The 21,411-nt window shown below is 39.4% G+C and overlaps 1 protein-coding gene across 6 annotated transcripts in view; it reads left to right on the forward strand.

The window, feature by feature from the left end:
- The window catches only part of RBMS1 (RNA binding motif single stranded interacting protein 1), a 147,188-nt gene that overhangs the window by 71,257 nt on the left and 54,520 nt on the right, over positions 1-21,411 (forward strand). For 5 of the 6 annotated variants that reach the window (XM_082285319.1, XM_082285318.1, XM_082285320.1 and 2 more), the window contains exon 2: positions 7,263-7,438. In XM_082285319.1, coding sequence (XP_082141445.1) covers positions 7,263-7,438 — 176 coding nt within the window. The remainder of the gene's footprint in view (positions 1-7,262; positions 7,439-21,411) is intronic. The other variant, XM_082285322.1, reaches the window with a different exon arrangement.

Raw genomic sequence — 21,411 nt, forward strand, 5'->3', positions numbered from 1 at the left:
AGGCTAACCACAAAAACATGTACATGTTTTTTGTCTGTCTGGTAGATCTTAGTACCACGCTCTCTTTCTTCAGGTACTTCAGCATCTTGACTTTCTCTTTAGATTCTTTTAATGTGGCCTAGCTGTTGGATTGCTGCAGCTTGTTCATTTTTCAGAAACTAAAACTCAAGTATTTTGCTTCATATGCGTCAATAATTCTGTCGTGGCTAGGGCAAGGTACCAAGGTGTTGTTTCGGGGGATAGTCCAGGAAATCCAGGTATAAAACTGAGAGGGAAGACGGACGCTGTGATTCACGATGAGCAGGTGGAAGGGGAAAGGAAGGGCTCATTACGTCTGGAAAGGAACAGGATGTAGCCTGGTTCATCACTCCCCTTGCTCTCCTTTGGGATAGCTTTTGTGCTGTGGTGTGGCTAGGTTTGTGTATTCTGCACCTTTTATTTGTCTCTGAACTAGAGGAATCAGTCAGTGGAGCACCTAAAAATCCATGTCAGGGGATAAGGTCAGTGGAGTAGGTGAGTTCTTGGGAACTGAAGCATTTTCGTTTATCACTGAGACTCTAGAAGACCTACCTGAACCAGCTTCTTGCACTCATTTCTTGTTTTATTATTACCATCTCACCTGCCAACTCCAAGTCAGAAAGCTTTTTTTTTTAAGTAAAAACAATGAAAAATTCTCCACACCCTATTCTTGGAGAAAAAAATCTGTTCAGAAGCATCAGTGTGGGTTTTGTCATATACTTCAATGTGGCTGGGATTATGCTCATGCTTTTTCAAGTGTCTTCATAGAAAGGATGTAGATAGATTTTGAGCTTTCTTTCATTAGGAACAGAAGATTCCTGTTGCATTAAGCTTTAATAAGTGTAGTTTAAATAATATTGGTTCCATTTCCTGTAAAAATATGAAGACGTGACATTTTGTAAGAAGCTGGAATGGTTAACTTGGGTACTTTCTGGTTTTGGTAATTGTTGCTTTCTGGTGAGAACAAGTTCAGTCCTGCTATGTTACTGTAAGATCTGAGGAAAGGAAGCAAAATAGCTCAGTGGGGAGAGAGCTTGAGTTATAATCAGAAGAGTCTAGAGGTGAAATTGTTAGGAGCATCTGAGCCATGACTAGGGGTTTATGCCAGACTTTGTCTTGTTTCATTGCTGATAGAGCCACTCTTCATGAGCTTTTAAAAAGGAAGCTCTGAGAAGTACCTACTCATTCATGCATTTCTCTGTTTCAAGGAAGGGCTTCTTTAAGTGGTTCAGAAAAAATGCATTAACTGTTTCCCTGGATTTTACCAGAAACATTTTTCTTACTGGCAAACTGGTTCAAATTAGTTAAAACACAATGAAGAAGAAAGAGAATATTAACTAAAAACAAATGAGAGTGAAAATAATTTTTAAAAAATTATTATAATCTTCATAGATGCACGATGATTATCCACCTATGGTTTTGTTTCCTTTTGTTTTCTTTTAGTATGGAAAAGACTGTTACCTGTATTTAGAAAAATAGTTTTCATAGGACTTGGCTGTAACATACAGCCAAGAAAAAAGATACAACCCTATATTTTTATCTTGCAAAATTCATCTTAAAACTTATGTATTAAGGCAAGAGTTCAGTTCAGTGAATATATCAGTGTGATATGTTTTTTTCCTTGAGTACTTAATTTTTATCCTATTTATTGCAGTCCATCATTGCTGTAATCCCAACTGTAGTATTTTTGGTGCAGTTCTTTCATACCAAGATAGGGAACACTTAGAGAGTTTTTTGGGAGAAACACGGCTGGATCTCCAGGTGCTCCTGGGCTGCCTGTGATGTTTTGTAACAGGCAGAGTCTTTGCCTGATGCCAGCCTCCATCCTCAAGGTCCTGCATCTTCCCAGTAGTTGTTTCTGCTCCATGTGGCTGAAGCACTAACACCCGTCATCACCATCTAAAGGAAGACGCAATAGGCTTGGATCCTGGGTATGCAAATAGCTCTGTATGATCACAAAACACGATATCCATAGTTTCTGCCTTGTGCAGGAAACCAACCCTTGCTGGAATAGTCCTGTTGACTCTTACAGTGTCACTATGAAATCGTATTTTTTATCTTATCCATGCAAAGAAAAGTGAAGGTTGGCGGTTTAAAGGAGAAAAAGGAGGCAGGTATCAGGGTTTTTCCTGCCTGAGGAGATTTTCAATAGGAGTCTGGAGCTTCTGAGATACTCTTTATACTGGTGGTATGCTGAAATTGCTTAGATTTGGTTGCTGAATCTTCCTGTGACAAGCGCTTACAGACTGAAGAACAACAGTTGGAGAACCTACCCTAAGGCAGGAGATGTGAGTAAAGCAGCAGCAGAGCTTTCAGTTTCTACTGGTTGACTCATGTCCACTGAGAATTGAACTTGGAGAGGCCTCCAGAAATTCAGTTTTGCTTGCCATCATGTTTCAGACATGATGAGGAAAAACATGAAACAGAATAGTGCAGGACACTCAAAATGGCATCTCCACTGCAGCCGTTACTTTGCTGGCTTAGAATAAGTGATCAAGGTTCAATGTTTCCTTATTTAAAGAAAGGCAATAAATTGACTTTTCATCCATGAACACTCATTTCTGTTAAACACTCGGAGTTGCTCTTTCTGCTAGGGACATAATTTAATTCCAAATGACTTCTGTTTCCTAAGCTGTGCACAAAGTGTTGCAGTGTCTTGCTTCACTAGGTATGGCTTCTTCTGTTCTCCTGAGCCCTTGCTTTCATTGTACATGTAAAGCTCTCTCTAACCTAAAGTGTTAGGTGGATTAATAAATAAATTAAACAAGCAACCCTCACTTTAACAAAAAATAAATCCAGATTTAATACTTTTTCCCACTGTTGCACATACCCAAAAACGTATGGTAATTTTTATATCAATGCCAGTTATTGAAGGTGCTGCTTTCAAAATCAGTGAGGTTAGGCAAAGCCAGGCAGGGTAAGCAGGTGCTTGTAGCATAGTCACCTGAACAAAGCTAGGGAAACACTACTGATGAGATTTTGATACTATGAGATGATCCAAGTAGCAGTTCTGGCTAAATCTGATAGTTATTGTATGCTGCAGTTTATGGTTTGAATTTAGAGTTGATGTATGAGAACTAACTCCGTTGTTAAAAGTTGTGGTACTTTTCCCATTAGGAATTTTAGCTGAGTGATTAAACTCATAATTAAATGCTAGTATGTTATATAACTTCATATGCATGCTTTTATTGCACAAAGAGACTTAAATGGATTGCAACTGTAGTGATCATACTCTGCTTTGGGACAGTCATTGTCCAAGTTACCTTCTGCTCGTTGAAGTTCTGTTGGACTTCTGTAGTCTGAAGGCAGCAGGGATCAGTATCTCTCAGGTCGATGGAATTTCTTGGGGTTATTCCATTTTGGTTTGGTGTCTTTTTTTTCAGTTGACAGCAAAGAGATTCTCCTCTTTCTTGGTAGACAAAATCCTGCTCTGACTCATTTGCAGTCCTTAGGCATAGAATGGTATGTAAGAAAGACAGGAATGGCTCATATAAAATGAGTATATTCTCCAGCTGTTTTTCAGTACTTGCGATTATTCCCACTTGGGTTTATATTGAGAAGAAAACACAGCAGACAACTCTCCTTGTCTTAAGGCACTTCATAGGGACTGTTCAGTCACTGAGCTTTTCATTTTCTGAATAAGTTTTCCCATTTCTGTGGTGGGGCTGCGGAGGGCTGGAGGGAAGGTCCCTCAGAGATCAGGCAGGAGTGTTGGGAGCTCCTCACAGCTGGCTCCAGAATGGGATGGGGAGATCATAGAGCAGATGGGCTGATTATTCTGTCACTGGCCTTTTTTGCTTAGATGTTTGTTGAAGATGAGAGGAAGGAAACTGCTATGTGAAAAGAACGATTGCTAATTACCTTTTGGAGTGAAAACTAAGGAGGGAATGGCAAAACAGTGAACAGGAATATTGTCGCAAGAAATAATGGTCTGTCGCTTACATTCATTCCTCCTATCCTTGAGTTCCATGTTTTAATTTAAGATGCAATGATTAAAAAAAAAAAAAAATGTATTTTTGTGTATGTTGCGATATTGCGAGTTGTTGTAAGATCCATGTAGTAAAAACTTAAGAACAGCTTTTGATATGGATTTGCAGCAGAAACTACAGTTTGTACACCAAAACTTTTCAAATTTGATTTCAGGTTTTAGACAAAGCTCTCAGTTAAGATTTGTGAAAGCTGTTTCTAAACAAACAACCCCAGACTTTGGCCAGGTCTCCACTGCAGAATGTCTTGCCAGCAAAGCACAGTGTATCAGCCAGGGTGTGGAAAAAAGTCATACATTCTCGCTGACATCAATATGTTGGCCAAAGCCCAGGTGTGGATGCAGCTGTACAGGCAGAAGAGTGCTTTTATCGGCTTAGCTGATGTTGTCTTGGGAGGTGATGCAACTATGCCAGCAGACAAACTCTCCTGGCCTGCGCTGTCAGCGTAGGAGGCTCCGCCAGTGCGGTCACGGTGTCGAGGCTGCACTGCCAACCAGCCCTTTGCAGCAAGAGCAACTGGAAAAAAAGGCCCCTTTGAACAACAGAGGGACCTCTATAATTTAGTTTTTACAAGTAGTTGTCTATGAGGAACAGAGTGGAAAGAGTGATTCGGATTTTAAAATTAAAGTTTTAATGTAAAAAACGTGTTTTAGTTGTATGGCTTTAAGATGTCACTGTCCCTTTAGTGGCTGGCTGGCTGTCATTGGGTTGCAGGCTTTGAGAGCTGCACGGCACCCAGCACATGTGTTTTGTAAAGCTTTTAAGGCTTGTAAAGGTATGAATAGTCTCTGTGGAAGCAGTGAAAAACCTTCTGTCTGTAAATTTAGGAAGACAACTGTAGTCCCATTTACATTCCCATCATGTTTGAATGTGACCACTAGCACTAGAACATCTTCATGTTTAAATAGAAGTTTAATTTTCTCAGAATGGAGTGCTTATGTTTTACAGAGTTAGGATTCCTGCTCTCTCTACACACAGACACACATTTTCCTCTCCTGCCTTTGGCCAGCTGGTGACAAGATTTTACAAAACTCCGGGTCTTCATAACATAGAAAAACAAAGATTTTAAGGGAAAAACAATGTAAGAAATAAAAACAAAACCCCACCAAAGATCCTGAAAAACTTAATAGAGGCTCTTAGCCTTCAATTGTAATTACCAGTTTAGATGAAGACAGGTATGTTGAGTTTTCTGGCAACGATATGTGCGCATTTCGAAACCATGAACAGAGCAGTTGTGCATTTGATCATTGTTTGCATTTTGAGAACTTCACTGAAGGCTTTTTGAAGAGAATATCACTGTGCCAGACTAAGTCTGTTCTGTTGTGAAAATGTTTTGAAGCTAGTTGCTCTGTCATTCTGCATTGCTTGTGACCCTAAAAATAATTGCCTGGCATTACTGGAAGCAGAGTGGTCTGACAGACTGACTTGAGCTGCTATTGTAAAAATCCGTCAATGTTTCCATTGCAAACTTGGAAGGGAGCATTTAATCTTTTTCCCTGGAAGAAATTCTAGATCAGTGCTTCAATTCCAAATATAAATATTTTGGAAGAGATTTGATGTTTCTAAAAATCTTTCTAAAGATCTTTATTAAAAACAACCAAAACAAAACAAAAAAATCTCTAACCCTATGGCAATGAAATACTGATGTTCAGTTTTGAAATGTTAAATGATCAGGAATGTATTTCATTCATGTAATTTTCAATTCAATTAAATTAGGCAGCAACAATGTACTACTTACCAATGTTGATTTTATAGCAAGTCTTGCAGTTGGCTGTTCCAGGCCATTATAGCTGCATAATAAACTTTGCAACATGCCAAATTGGAAGATTTCAAAACCTTCCTAGAGAAACACAAAAAAGAAACACATAATTACCATAAAGTATCTGATACAAGGCATGCCTTTGTACTTTTCTCCCACTCACACTTTCATTCCAATTTCCTGAGGTTATCTCCAGAATAGTTTTGATTTTCTTGTTTATTTTCTTGTGTGTAGTTTCATGGGTGCTTTAAACAGAGGTAAACTCTAATCCTTTCCTCTCTGCCTTCACATTCCTGTTTCCTGTCTTGTGACAGCCAAAGCTTTTGCATAGTGCAAAGCCACATGTGGTGTACCAGATCAGGGAAGATAATTTTTTGGTTCGGTTTGTGGCTATACAACTGTTTGTACTAATGCAAAGAAGAGAGTGGCACTAGGGTGGGAACAAGTGAGTCTGCATTGACATCTCACTTTATTCCACTTTATTTTTTTCCCCCTACTGTCCTTTTCTTCTGCATTTACAGGCCAATTCTTTGCTATGAGCTTCTGGTGGAAGCTCAGGCTTTTGCAGGAAAGGGGGCACATGCAGCCAGTTCGTCAGTCAAAACCGTGTAGTCACAAGAGGTATACAGGCAACTTCAGTTCTCTAGTATATTTTTTGAAGTATTCCTCTCTTACAATACCACAGACATGTTCATAGTACTTTTTGTACAGTACCCTGCTATACTTTTGTTAATGCAAATGATTTCTCTACTGCAGATTTCCTCTAGGATATTTTTAAGAGCAATAGCGTTACATACCTTGAGGAGTAGGTAGAAGTACTTATGTGCTTTTCTCGTTTTGAAATTTGAATATCTTACCATTATATAAGGCCTTTTTTCTTGACAATTGTGAAGTAATCCACAAGTATGGAGATAGTCGGTAGTATGAAAGTTCTGCCACGGCACACCATTCATTTAAAGTCTGGTCCTTAAGCTATCAGTGCTCCTTCTCTATCTTTAAAAAATCAGTAGCAGTATAGTGTGAAGTACTAAAATCCAGAAGAGAGAGAAAAGAGGCTTCTAATTATTTTTGCATTTTTGGATAGATTAAGGAAAGAGCATGGTCTTTGTGTCTGCCGCAATTTGACATGTGAAACAGTCATGGAGCTATAAACTTTGTACCTGCTGGCACCTAGAGGAACAATGTCTCCTATTTCATTTTCACGCCAGATGACACAATGAGGAGCGATAAAATCCTGCGAGTGATATTCAGTGGAGTTTATATATAATTTGAGCCTTTGTCATGCACTGAGCATGCATCAAATGGTGGTTGGGTGTATTAGAATGTGCCTGTGAATCCTGTCCCAAATGTGGTGTGAATGCAGTTGTATTTAAAATCCGTGGGTAATTACGCACAGATTGAACACAGTGCTCCAGATGGTAACCAGGTTGTAGACTGAGCTGATGTGCATGCTGTGATTGCTACCTGTACTTTACTCTAACGTGCTTTTTCCTTTGCAGCAGTCCATTGTACCAGCCCACCCAATGGCTCCTCCTAGTCCCAGCACCACCAGCAGTAATAACAACAGTAGTAGCAGCAGCAACTCAGGATGGGATCAATTAAGTAAAACTAACCTTTACATCAGAGCACTGCCTCCAAACACCACTGATCAGGACCTGGTAAAATTATGCCAACCGTAAGTACTACGTTTAAATGTTAATTATAATGTCGTACCTTAAAAGCTTATAGTGGGTATACAGCATGTTTGGATTATGAGGGAAGAAAACCAGACCCATAAACAAACACCTCCATGCTGTGCTATGGTGGCAGGTTTCAACTTCGTTGGCAATCAGAAGGAAAATATTGTTTGACACTTTGGAGAAGCAAAGAAAGTGGGAATACAATGGTGAACTGAAGCAACCCACTGCTTTCATAAAAACTGTGATTACCCATAGTGCTGTTGAAATCTCAGAAAAAATTAATACCTAAACGTGAAACTTGCTATTGAGAGCCTGCATAGAGAATCTCCTCTGTTCAGTACCAAGATAATCTGTTGATACAAACGCGAGTAATTGTTCTGAATCACTGTAAACTACAATGTGCATTTGAAGGTTTAGCCTAATTTCAGACTAATTTATGGCTGTACTTTACAGCACAGTTATTTTTATGATTAGAAATAGTTGATCCACGTAAGAACCCTCTCTAGTGGCTGAAGTTCTGTCTTAGCAGAAGGTTTTCAGGCAGTGTTGTTAACATAAGATTTTTTTGCTTATGAGAGTTATTTGTTTTGTTTTTTAATTTCTGCAGCAGCATATGCCTCTTACTTTTGAATATGGATTATATGTCAAAAGACTGTGCAGTTGGGTTATTTATACACTGCTTAAAATCACCTGCCTTAAATGTTTTACTGAAATTTTAAAATGTCTTAATACTTTTGAAATTCTTAGTGCCCTGTCTGGATTATTTTGAAATCAAAAGTACTCAGCAAAATTTTCAATACTACATGTAAGAAAACTCCAAATATAAGTATCTTGGATGAAGAATTATTAAGATTTGTATATAATGCTACTGTCTGAAATTCTAAAAAAAATTTTATGTTCCATTTAGCAGATAAGTGACTAGGAGTATACAAAAACAAAGCACAACACAATTAAGAAAAATAGCTAGGAGAAGCTGTAAATTTAAGCTTGTAAATCCAAGCTTATATGAAGTACCTTTGGTTTTGAATATTGCAAAAAATCTGATACCTAATTTATAGAGGAGATTTTCTATTTTTATTAAAAAAACCCCCATGGACTTTCAGGGTAGTACTCACATATAAGTCATCTTAGTATTATAATAAAAACAGCTTGCTCTCAGGTCTTTAAAGAAAAAAAATTATATTTGCTCATTTTTCCAACAGCAAATGAAATCCTTGTGTTTTGCAGAGAAGAGAATCGATAATCAACCTGTGAAAAGACTTTTTGATAAATTAAACATTTGTGACATTGACTTCTTGTAACTTGCATTACATGTGACAATGACCTCTTGTAACTTGCATTTTAGTTGCAAATGCATGTTTTACAGAAGTGGATTTTTCCTTCCCGTTTTTGTCTTTTGAACTAATGAAGAAACCTTGGCCTGTGCACTCATGTTGTGTTAGGACAGAGCTGTGAGGTTATTTTGCACTGGAGCCGCCCCAGTAACTACTATTTGTGCAGTGGTTACTATAGCTCCTTAATCTCTTTCTGAAGACATTTTGGTTTGCACAGTCTCAGATGTCATTGGTGCATGAACAGCCTAGAAAAAAATACATTCAATACTTCGCTGTAACTGGTCCCCTTCCTCTTGGAGAGCCAAAGGTTCCGATTTTGTTGTTGCTTTCAATATATAATTGTAGTTGGAATAGCATGAATTTTATAAATAAAGAACAGACAAGAACTTAAGCCATGAAGTTGTTAAATCAATTCTGATGTGAATTTACAGACTTGGAAGGTCATGGCAATTATTCCTGTGAGATATTTCCCTCCTAAGCATTTTACTTAAGAGGAAAGGAGACTGTCTCAAAATTCTCCATTTCTGCTGAGGAAGCAAGTGAGATGTCCAGAAACTTTAGACATGGACAACATAGTCCCTTAAGAACTAACTTGATGTGGCAGTAAGATAGGAATAGCAGCCCTCTCCATGCTCATCGAAGCTCAGTAAGCCACTTTTGTAGACCATGGAAAGTTTCAGATGCAAACCGTGTCCTTCTTGTAAATCTGCCTAAACTTCTAGGATGTAACAAGATAATCTTGAAAGTGAACCTACCATGTTCGTTGTTTAAGCTGAGATAATACAAAATAAATGGAGAATAAAATCTTGGACACACAGAAGTCAATGAATAGACTGTTGTTTACTCCAGGTCTCTGAAATATTTTTTTCAGCTCTTTCCAAATGCCTGAGATTTTACTGAGAGGCTTTCAGAGTAACATCACTTCCGGTACTATGCTTGCTAACCCATGACACCTCCTTTTCTCCATATAGAGTGGGTCTTGCTGTCCTAAGAGGGTGTTCACTGCAGTGCTTGATGCTAAGAATGGATTGAAAGGCTGCTCTGCATATTGTAGAAATGATCTTGCTAGCTGGCAATAAGCAGCTTTCAGTGGATGTACATAAAAAGGTCACTGGCTTGTTTTGTATCTTTTGGCTGATGTCAGATCAGGAAGAGAAACACCTGTGGGTTGAGGAAATAATGGTTGAAAAACATTATCATTGCAAGTACCAGAAACATTCCATCTACAGAGATTTTTCCCTCTGATCATCATGGACTTGTATCATACACACTCTACTGAAAAGTTATTTTCAGTGATGATTATGGTAGAGAAGGATTGCTTCTGACAGAATCCCTCAGAAGACAAGCTTGAATAATCTACAGAATTCTTGTGTGGGGGATTGTTATACTGTGACTTTTATTTGCTTTAGTCAGAATTTGCATTAGTTCTTGTCATGACAGCAGTGCTAATATTGGCCATGTTTTTATTTTGTTTAATTATTTTTGGTGAATCACTAGAGAAGCCTCTTATCAGTTATGGAAGTGTTGGGCTTGCTCTCCTGTTTTAGCACAGCTGTGCAGTATTTACGAACACAGTGAACAAACGTTCACCAGCTTTGTGGAAAAGCATTTTCCTGGCAAGAGTACAACTTGCCAGTATACATGTCTACAAATCTGTCTCCACCTTCATCTGATTGGTCTGATTCTGTTTTTCTATTAGGTGAAGCTTTTTTCCTCTTTTCCAAGTGGAAAAGAGCACATTATGTTTTTGTTGTGAGGGCTTGGGAGCATGGCTGTTTTTCAGAGAGTATTACTGGCTTTTGTGTGGGAAATGAAGCTGCCATGTTTCTGAATAGTTCATTCAAACTTGAGCCTGCTACTCCAGTTCTGCATTGAGTAGAAAACAAATTTCTTCATGTCAGTTGTGCCAGAGGCAGAAGTGTGGGGAAGACTAAAGTAGGTATTGTTTGTCACAAGGATGTCATAACAGTCAGTCCAGAGCCAGAGGAGTGTCAGGGGGACACAGCATGAGTCAGTCGTGCCCGTAAGAGCTTCCCATCAGGTATGTGGGAGCAGGCAAAGCAATCAATGCAGTGGCCCACAGATCCTGTCTTTTCTGTGGGAGGCTGGACAGGAGCAATCAGCTAAATAGGACAGGAGCGGAGGACAGGAGCCAGTGAGGTTTGGGAAAGCCTGCAGGAAGCTGCCTGACCCTGCTGTGTGGTTTCTTTTCACAACCATAGAGTGCCATTGCATGAGATCTGCACTGAGCAAGCCTCTGCCATGAAGAGCTGGTTTTACAGGGTTGCAGAAGCAGTGGTAACTTCAGCCATGCCTAATTGCACTCCCTTCTCCTGGTGTGGGTACCAATACTTGATATGCTTTCTTCAGCTGTTCTGTGGGGTTTTGAACATATTATTTAGGCTTTAACTGTACTTTCTTATTTGGTGACTCTTAGTATTTTTTTTTAACTTACTGAATATCTGGATCTGAAGATACAAGATTAAATCCACTCCAGTTATTCACTGAAATGGTTGAGCCTGCTTATCTGATTAGGGACTTACGTGATTGGGTCTTAGCAGATTCAGTCAGGAGTTTGTAACTTGCTTTGACATGTTTTCTAGGTACTTTCCAGACTCTCACTAAGCACTGTGCTTTGCTGAGGATGACCTTTATGCTGAAGCCACATGGTTCCAAAGCCCTGTACTTTCCACTGTCTTGCTTATGATTTACTTGCTGGCCTGCAGCAGCATTGTGTCTCTGTAATGCTGAGTTTCTTCAGAGACCTCCTTTTGTGGCATTTACATCATTAAATGAGGATGATGCAGCAGATCCTGCATCCTCCTGACAATCCCCAGTCCCTGGGTGAGATTTCAAGCTTTGAGACTTAACCCAAGTCTCCTCTATTCAGTTCAGCATAAATCATCTGGCCAGCCCACCCTTTGGTATTCTCCTTTCCAGGATGTTTTCTCACACTGTGCTGCTTGTATCAAGCTGTTTGTAGTCTATAGGATATTTTTGAAATTGCTTTTTTGTCTGGACAGTTTCACTTAGTTGGCCTTTCCCCTTAAGTTATCGCTGTAGGGTCATATTGTGGATTTTTAATGGTATTACAATCAGGAAAGCAGCTGCTTTAATGTAACAAAATATAGAATTATCACAACAGGCCATTGCTCTGTGCCAGGATGGTCTGAACACAGAAACAGAACCTTGCTGTGGCTGCCTTTGCATATGTGCATTCTGAAATCACCTGTCTTGTTAAGAGAGTAATTTAAGGGTTCCTTGCTAAATATTCAGCATCATGAACACAGGGATAGCTAAAACAACTGGCAAGCTAATGGTTTTCTTAAAACATGTGAGCCAGATGTGATATACAGCTTTGTTTTCAAAACCTACTTAGTTATATACTCCAATGTTTCCCTGTTTTGGGGCAAGATCACTTAAAAGTTGTTTCAATTCCCTCTCTTAATAAAAGACATATTTTCATTGTCACGTGACAGCCATTAACATATTAATGTTTCCATGTTCTTTGTTTGCTGTGTAATTGTGACCTCTCCCATGTTGCCATTTCTCATCTCCTTTAAACACACTTAGGACCGAAAAGAGGTGAACTGGAGCTCAAACGTTTACTGTAGCAAGGAGCTGGCACTGCTGTGGTCGCTTAAGATCAAGAAATTTGCTAGTTTTAATCAGCATATTTCATTAGAAAAAAAGGGCTGGACTTTAGAAAATAGTCCGAACATTTCTTGCATTTAACTCATTGGGAGAGTGGTGTGGGCTGGTCACTGCTGCTTAGAAATACTTACAGCACATGAACACAACCCCTTTAGATAGATGGTATGGCTAAGTGAAAGTGGGAAAGTTTTGAAAGCTAACTTCTCCCATTCTTTTTAAAGTATTTCCATTTTTTTTCCTTTAGTCTCTGTTTTTCTTGCATTTTTCTTTCATGGTTTGCTGGCTGCAGTGAAGTATTGCCTTCATAATTATGTGGAATATGATTTCATGTCATATAATTAAATGTGATGCATCAGTGTCTCTGAAACTGTTCCCTTTGAGAACAGTATTAATACTGATTATATTGGAGTAGGAGCCTATCTATTGTTCTTACCTTTTTAGGGTAGAAAGAAGCCCTCTGCAAATTTCTTTTTTTTAGAGTTATGTGTGCATTTTTAAAATAGTATTATTGCATACATGTCTGAATAAATAACACCAGGTTTACAGTATATCATTTGGTTCTAGGAGGAGATAGATTCTTTAGTAATTGAGCAGTATATGATTTGTGTTGTTCAGCTCTGTTGTATAATACCAGCATGCTATTTTTCTTTATTCCCTGTTCAAGGACTGTGGCATGGTTTGGAGTTTGTATTATCTGCAGTAGATTTTCCTTAGTTGCACTTTTCACTCAGTTTTGCTCTTCAGAGCAAACATACCACCAAGGATGGTGAAGGTGTGCTCCCTGGATGTATTCACTTGACTGTGCCAGTGCTGTTGCCTGTGCAGGGGTGTGGAACACAGTAGAGAAACACCCACAGGAGCCCTGGGACCAGATTTAGCTAATCTCAGTTGTGTCCTGCCCAGCCGATGCACCCAGCTTCTCAACCAGACAAACTGTCAGAGGAGGAGTGGCCTGCCACTGTGGTGTGCAAACCAGCTCTGCTGGCTTCTGTCTTAGCAGGTGATCTTCTGAGAGGTTGCTGTCAAAAATATGTATCCCATTTCTACAGCTGAAAAGTAATAGAACTCATTATTGTATGTTCCTTTTGCCAGATGCACCAGAGAGATGTAGGCCTGATCCGGAGGCCAAAATGCTCCTTTTTGTCAGGGCTTGACTTCCACAAGAAGTAGCGAGGCATTTGCGTGGTATGCCATGGGAATTGTGATTGGCCTGGAGATGTGAAGTTTGGTTTAAATAGTCATTTCCTTTATTGTTTAGGAACTGCTTTCAGCAGTCATGTTATGAAGTGTCTTTTCTGGCATAACATGAAGGAAGACTCTCTATCTTCCCCTCAATATTTGGACTTTAATTAGCTAGCAATAAAATTCAGGCAGCTTTACATTCATGATCAAATGAAATCTACACTGAAATCCTCTCTGAGAAGTTCCAGGGTGTCTTTTTTACAATAATGCTTTCTTGTAGAATGTTATTAGGAACCCATAGGTATTTTCGGGGAAATTGTAATTGAGAGAAAAGTAAAAAAGTTGTCCTATCCTCCAGATGCAAATAATCTCTTGACATGCCTCTAATTTAAAACAAATATGGTTTTAATTTTCTCTTACCATTTTGTTACTAGGCAAAGATTGCAGTTTCTCAAACTCAGTATTTCTTTTAGCCTAACTTAAAAGCAGTTCCCCTCAGCACATTGTTTAAAAAACAAGCAATCCAAATACAGATGCACGAAGGAACTCTGTTTGCCCTGTGCTCACAGATGTGGGGATCCAGTGATTGCACAAGCTCCCTCTCTCCTGGGAGATGAGTGTTTTGTTGCAGTGTGGGGCCAGAGGAATGGTGATCCCATGGAATTTCCTTGAGGAAGTGGGGGCGAGGGAGGAGAAGAGAGTGGAAGGAATGTTTCAGCTGCAGCTGCTTGTAAAAGAAGCACTAGGAAAACAGATTTGGTAACGTTACCACCATTGAAGATTTCTCCTTGGAAAACAAAAAGCTGATTTGGTAGTGCAGGGCTGTAAAATCTGTGAGTATTTGCAAGTCTGCAGGTATTTGTTGTACAGAGATGCAACCGCAGAGCTGCAGGAAAGAAATGTCCGGTGGCAGCTGTTGGAATGCCTTTGATCAGGGTCCCAGTCCCCAGCTTCCCCAATGGCAGGGACCTGATGCAGATGGGAAGTGATAACAGCAGTTAGTCACTGGAATAACCAGTAATTCAAGAACATTTTGACGGGGATTTTTTAATTCCAGTGGACTACTAAAAATGCTAACGAGTACTAATCAGGCTTTTTAATTTGACATTCTGTGCTGCCAAAAATTGTCCCTTCTGTCCGAGACCACTTAGGCAGGCGTCTCAGTCAGAAACCAGTCCAGAATTGATTCAGCTTAGAGCCCAAGTTGGATTTGGCCTCAGCGTGCTTACATCAAGCTTGTCCTTTTCTTCAGGAGCCCATTCAGCATAGAAATCAGGATCAGTATTTTCAAGCAGATTCTTATATCCAATGACCAATATCTCACGTGGTTTCACATAACTTGTAGAAATCTTGTGAAGTCTTGATTTTGTTTGCTAAAGGTTCATTCTGCTTAGCTCTGATTTCTGTAATGTTAACTCCTTGAAATTAAAAAATGAGCCATCTGATGTTGACACTGTATAAGGCCAGTCATTTTTCTGATAGCCTTTTAACCTTTTTTTACCTACGTTATTGCCAAGCTACATTTACAGTTGACAAAAAACTGCCCCAAACACTTTGCAACCCACACAATAAATATTCATATTTAACCTGCAGAATGAAAGCAGTAGCAAATATAGGTAGACTATTTAATTCAGATCCTGCTACCTCCAATGAAATGTCTAACTGAGGAAATAGAAAAAACAGTGTTTATCTTTAAAAAAACTCCACAGAATTTTAAGCCTTGATCATCAATTGTTTTCTCTCAAGTCCTAAAATTTTGTTTTGACATTCAAAAAAGGTAGAAAATTAAATAATTAAAGGGTTACCAAGAGAAGAATTAACATTTCACTGTTTAAATATCTGATCTTTGTAGATAGATGTGCTGTACCTGGGAAAAAAAGTCAAATTTTTAATTTGAATGTTGATAATGTCATGATACATGGACATAGAGCAAAAAAAAGGCAATGAAAACTCAAAAAAAGAAGACTTTGATTTGGGTCTGTTTTGACACTGTTACTAGTACAAACATTCTACTTGAAATAACCTGTGTGAGTTGAGTTAACCATTAACAGAATCAATTTCAGTGGAAGAAATATGTTCTGATTTGTACTCCTGTCCTGCCCCTTACATTTCCATTTCTTTTCTTTAATCTCTTTATTTTACCAGAAGAGGAAAATTGTCCACCAAATGTGTGTAACTTCACTTTTGGTTATAAATAATTACATTTAATTAACTGATAATTTTGGCCATCTTAACTGAAATATATTAGCCTAAAATGTGTGTTCTTCTTAAACACTTTTTTTCTGTATTCTGTGCTGTTTTGTAATTTTACATGTTATCTTTAGAAGACAGAGTCTGGATCAGTATTTTTTCCTAGGAGAACGTTGTGGACTTACGTCTTACACATTATTAATATTTCTAATCCTAGTTCTGCTTTCTGGCTTACATGTAGTCACTAATAAGCTTTCACCAGTCTTCTCAAAGTATCAACAATTATTCTGTTGCATTAGTAAGGACTTTATCATCTGAGTGAATGCAATAGTGAAATAAGTGTTATGTTAATAAAAGATCTAAAGTTGTGAGAAAAGAGCTTCATACAGGGTAGTACAAATACATGAGAAACCTCCAATCTTTTATTTGCAAACCCTTAATGTCAGAAATAAATCTAAAGACCTGAAAAAGAGCCAAACTACTTATTTCTGGTTTCAAGGACTTCGCTGAAAGGGTAACTGAAGAGCTTTTGGAGCCCAGAGACAGGCACAGTTTTATAGTTCGGTATATAATTTCATTTAGTGTATATATCAAAGCCCAAAGGAACTGCTGTGCTCACAAACAGAAATGCTTCTCCATGCCCCAGAGACGATGCAAGCTTGACTGAAGCTGTGTGTGTGCAATGTGCTCACAGAGGCCTGCTCCTGGAAAGCCCAGAGCATCTGGCACCCACTGCTCCTGTTGCCAGCACTGGGGTTTGAAACCACTCCCTGCTCCATAGCGTGGACTGAGGATTTATTTGAGAGTGAGGCCTGAGCTTTTCAGCTACATGAGTGCAGAGTGCCAGATGAACTCCGCAATGTCTGGTTCTTTTGGCATTGTGTTTTCTCCTTCTTTTCAACCTGTAGCTGTGCAGTACCCCAGGCAGAAATCTCCCCTGTGTTAAGCCTGAATGCCTTGGCTGAGTTCTGGAGAAGACATTTGGCAGAGAGAACAGAAACTTTTTCCCTTCAAAGCCTGAGGGTATGGGCATGGTGGGGTATCCAGCAGAGCTGATGTAGCAGTGTGCATTTCCTTTCCCTCATCACTGTTTGTGGTACTGTTGATCTGGAAAGGACTCTTTGTAAATCATTTGCCTTTCCTCCCCCTCCTCCCCAGAGATCCTGTATTCAAACTCGTACATTTCCCATACTTGAAGCTACATGTTTTTTATAGTATGGAAGGCTTTGTCTTATTTTTATTGCTAAGGCTTTTTTATTTGTTGCCAAAAGTCTGTGTGCTACATTTTGAAGATCTCAAATAATGAGAGGGAAGGTCTTGCTCTCTGTCCCTTTTTCTCTGAGACAGCTTACAGGGCTTCCACATTTCAGAACAGAGGTATAGTACTAGCAGTGAAAGACTATTAAGCCAGGACTGCTGCTGAAAAGTCCGTCATCATACAAAGGCCTCAGCATGAATGTACTTTTTTAATGTAAATTAGGATCAATTCTTTTTGAACATCTTCCAAATATTCAGAGTTATGACATTTTAAAAATACACAAGAATCTCTCCCAGTCCTCTGTTCTTCCCAAGTGAATTGCATATGACTTTGTTCCATGGGAAATTCTGAAGGTTTTTTCCACCCATTTTATTTATTTTTTAATCAGTTATATATTTGTTAATTCTCTTTGAAGTCTAAGACACTCACTCTGGATTATGCAGTTTCACAAATGTCATTAAATATTTTGAAAAGAGTGGCCCTCCCAGGAAGAGGGGACAGCTCTGACTGCCACTGATGAACTGTTTCCCATCTGAGATCGAGGTGGTAATCTGTGAGCACAGGCTCACTGTTCTGGATGTAGCTGAAAGGTGAGCAGTAGCAAAACTTGACTATTCAGGTAACTGGTTGCTGAACAAGTATCCTAGTGGTGGATATAGGTTTTGGGAACACTGTTTGTTTCTTTATCTCATGGGATATAAAATGATACAGTTTAATTAGAAACAGAGCAAAATGCATCTAAATATATAGCTGTAAAGCCAGATGCTCAATTCTTTATAATGGTATTATAATATACTGATAAAAACCCCTTCTGAAAAGGGCACCTACTGCTGTTTATATCGCTGCAACAAAATTAGTTAAATTTTTTGCCATGAAAAAGGGGAAATTAATTTGTGTTTCTCTCTATGAAAATTTTCAGGGTCTTGTGTGTTGCAGTGCTAGGTTTGGTTTAGCAAGCTGCAGCTTTCTCAGAGAGCACAGCTGGGCTGCTTAGGGCAGGGCAGCCATTCTGCCCTCCTGTAGTCCTTTCTGGACTTCCCTGAGCTCCTGCTCCGGCCAGCTGGGCTCTGCAACACGGTGAAAGCAAAGGAGGCAGAGAAGGGACCCTCATGGAAACCACAGAGGACTTTTATGGTTGCATCTTGTCCAGGTGGTTTCCTGAGGCAGAGAGACCCCATGGTCAGGGAGCAGGCGGTTTTGTCAGGGGCCCAGGGGCGGTCCATGGGCGGAGTTGGGGTACAGGAGCCAATAGGGAGAACCCGAGGCAGTGGCCAGGGCTAGGGGCAAGGGAAAAAGGGGGGATACAGCACTGCACTTGTGATAGAAGGCATCTTAGATTTGCTCTTCATTTTCTGGTAGTTACTGTGCCTTGTTTTGTCCTTTTTCATAAACGAGAGATGGGGAGGCAGCTTAAAGTGCAGAGGAAAGAGTAAATTTTCAGTATTTTATATTATAATCAGGAGGGAGTATTTCTGAAGGTAATGTTTTCTTCTGCTCACTAGTCTCTGTTCCAAACTTCTGCTTTGTTCAGGGGTAGAGAATTTGCAGAAATTTTTTCTCAGGAATTGTGCTGGATTTGTATTTGGATCTGGGTCATTGATGTTCTGCCTTCTTCAGGATCCAATACTTTTCTTCTGTTCATGCTTGTGCCAAAGATATTTGACAGCTCTTGAGTTGAACTTCTTCAGTGGTAGAGGAAGTGTGAGGCTGTTTCTCTCAAGTTGCTTTCCCCTAGTGGTAGAGGTCAGCATTTAGCTATGACAGTTCTCCTTTATTTTTTTGGCAGGCAGTTCTCTGACATTCCTGTTGCTGAGATCATCCTCACTAGGCTTTCAGAAGAACATCTGACTGGGGCTCAAATTCTTCACTTTGTGCTGTTCTGACCATACAGTATGTTAAGGAAAGGTTTTGGTCCTTGCCATTAATAATTAATTTGTTTCTAGATACCTTTTGTTAAAGATCTGTTGCTTTGTGATTTCTTCCTTTCATTGTGATTTGGTTTCACGTTAAGAGTGTGGATTCTTTTAATCCCAAAGATAATTTAAGGGAATAAAAGTATCATTAAATTACTGCAGTCTGAGTCATACTTGGTCTGTGCGTTTAGTTCCCTGGCCTTCCCACACAGCGTTTCCGATATGCAGTGAGCTGAGGGTGTGCAGGAAAGACTTTAGAATGACCTAGATACTATTTAACTCCTTACTCGGGGGTGGCTCTCTGACACTGTGTGTAGCCATTGCCTCTTTGCATTCTCAGTCCTTTCCTATGTGATAATTGTATCCATTACATTTCCCTGCCTCTGAGTGGTTTTCATGTAAAGTGTTTCAAGGTTTCTATTTGAATTGTTTTAAGCATCTTGTTTAGTTAAATTGATTGGAAAAATTAGAAAACTAACTATTTTAAAGTCTGAAATGTAGGCATTGAGATTGATCCTCAGATAGAAGTTATGGCTTCTTTCCTGTGGTACTTTATAACTTCTAGGAGAAATTTTGTTCTGCTGCCCTCTTGCAGGCAAAGAAATAGTCAGCTCAGGCTCTCTGAAAAGGCCTTTAAAGCCCAGAAACACTGTCATCATATCATACAAGCTTCCTTGCTGGCATATATTGTTGAATCTGTCCAAGAAAGGTGGTGATACAGGATTAACTTTACTGACTTTGGGCTTGCCTGTCAGCTTTGCACTCATGCAGTGTTTGATTGGTTTTTCTTTACTCTGTGTACGAATGTGTTTTTTGACTAGTCCCTTCTGTGGCAGCTGATGTTCTGGGTTTGTGAAACTCCCACAGGTGCTCCTTTTACAAAACTTTGAATATATGTCTTACTCTGCTTAATGTAGATTTCATCCAGGCTTGCAGTTGACACAGCCAGCTGGAGGGTCCTAATTTTCTCTGAGCCCAGCTGACTCATCCCTTTGCACAAATGCTTTTACGTTGAGTTTTTTCCTGTTAGGCCAGGATTAACCTCTGTCATCTGTGAAGCCTAGTGATCCAAGTTCTTCCTTGGGCATACTGCCAAAGTGCAGTCTAGGACACTGGACCTACCTTCCCATGATGATATTTGACATAGTCATTATGCAAAAGTCACTGGAGCTGAGGGTTTGGGGATCACATGAATTTCAGCCAGCTCAGTGTGTTCTGCAGGGCAGTCTGGTGGTGCTCAGTGTGTGTGCCTGCTGCCCTGGCTGCAGGTCAGGGCTCAGTGAACTGATGGTGCAGAGGGCTTCAGTTGTGCTGAGCTGCTGCAGCGATGGGATCAGAACAGGTTAATGGTGTTTTTAAAGAAAAGGGTATATTTAAAATTTACGTGTAAGTATCTATTACATACTCTTTGCAAAACTGCAGAAATCAAACTCTGCCTCCTGCTTGCTTCAATCAATATTCAAAAGACTGTCTAAGCAGTGTGAAACTGAGGAAGTGTCACTGAATATGACCCTGACGCATCAGCCACAGAGGTTGCGCTTTAGATTTTGTGTTACAGCTTGTGATTGCTCATCTATCTAAAATTTGGCAACAGATGGATAGTATTTTTTTAATGCATAACACTCCTCTGTCCCTATCTCAGCACTTAATACTACTGCAGGCATCTTTTCAACAGAGCCATGCAGTTACAATCAATAATATGTGAGCTGATGTTTCTGCTCAATAACATACAGCCACTTAAATGCCCTTCTGAAGTATATTGACCCCTGGAGAGAACTATTTTAGTACAACCATTTTCCCTATTGAAATGGAGATATTTGCTATTCAGCACAGCTGGGACTTGAGACTACAGAAGCAGATTCAAATAGAGATAAAGTCTACATGCCATGCTATTAAGGGGACAAGGCATCTGGAAGGCTTAGCAGTGATTTTGAGTAATTTGTCCATTTAGTGCTCTTCTGATACAATTGACGTTAAGTTACCAGAAATTAAAGGAGTTCGTACTTTATTGTAGTTTCTTTGCTACAAGGTGTTAATTCCAGTATAGAATAGCTGTTGAAAGCAGGATGTTACTATGAGTATTTCATAAAAGTACCAGTGTAAAATGCAGTTCAGAGAAACGGGAAGTTATTTGAATGTATTGGGTTTTTTCGTCTTCTGCCTTCCAGACAGAAGAGAGGCAGTCAGCACTTTCCAAGATGGAGTGTTAAATTAGTGCAAGATAGAGGTAAGGACAAAAAGGCATCTTTGTCTATAATGTACTTTAACCCAGCAGGCCAAGTCATGGAAATCCTGTTGGCTTTTGAGGTGTCTTAATGTTACAAAACTGGAAGGAAAACATACAAAATACATTGATGTATTTTGAAAAAGTTATCAATGATAGGCATTATACCAGCAAAAAGACATCTTCAATGCAAGAAAAAGCATTATGTATGCAT

Source organism: Coloeus monedula, assembly GCF_965178545.1.
Source record: "Coloeus monedula genome assembly, chromosome: 7".
Classification (NCBI taxonomy): Eukaryota; Metazoa; Chordata; class Aves; order Passeriformes; family Corvidae; genus Coloeus; species Coloeus monedula.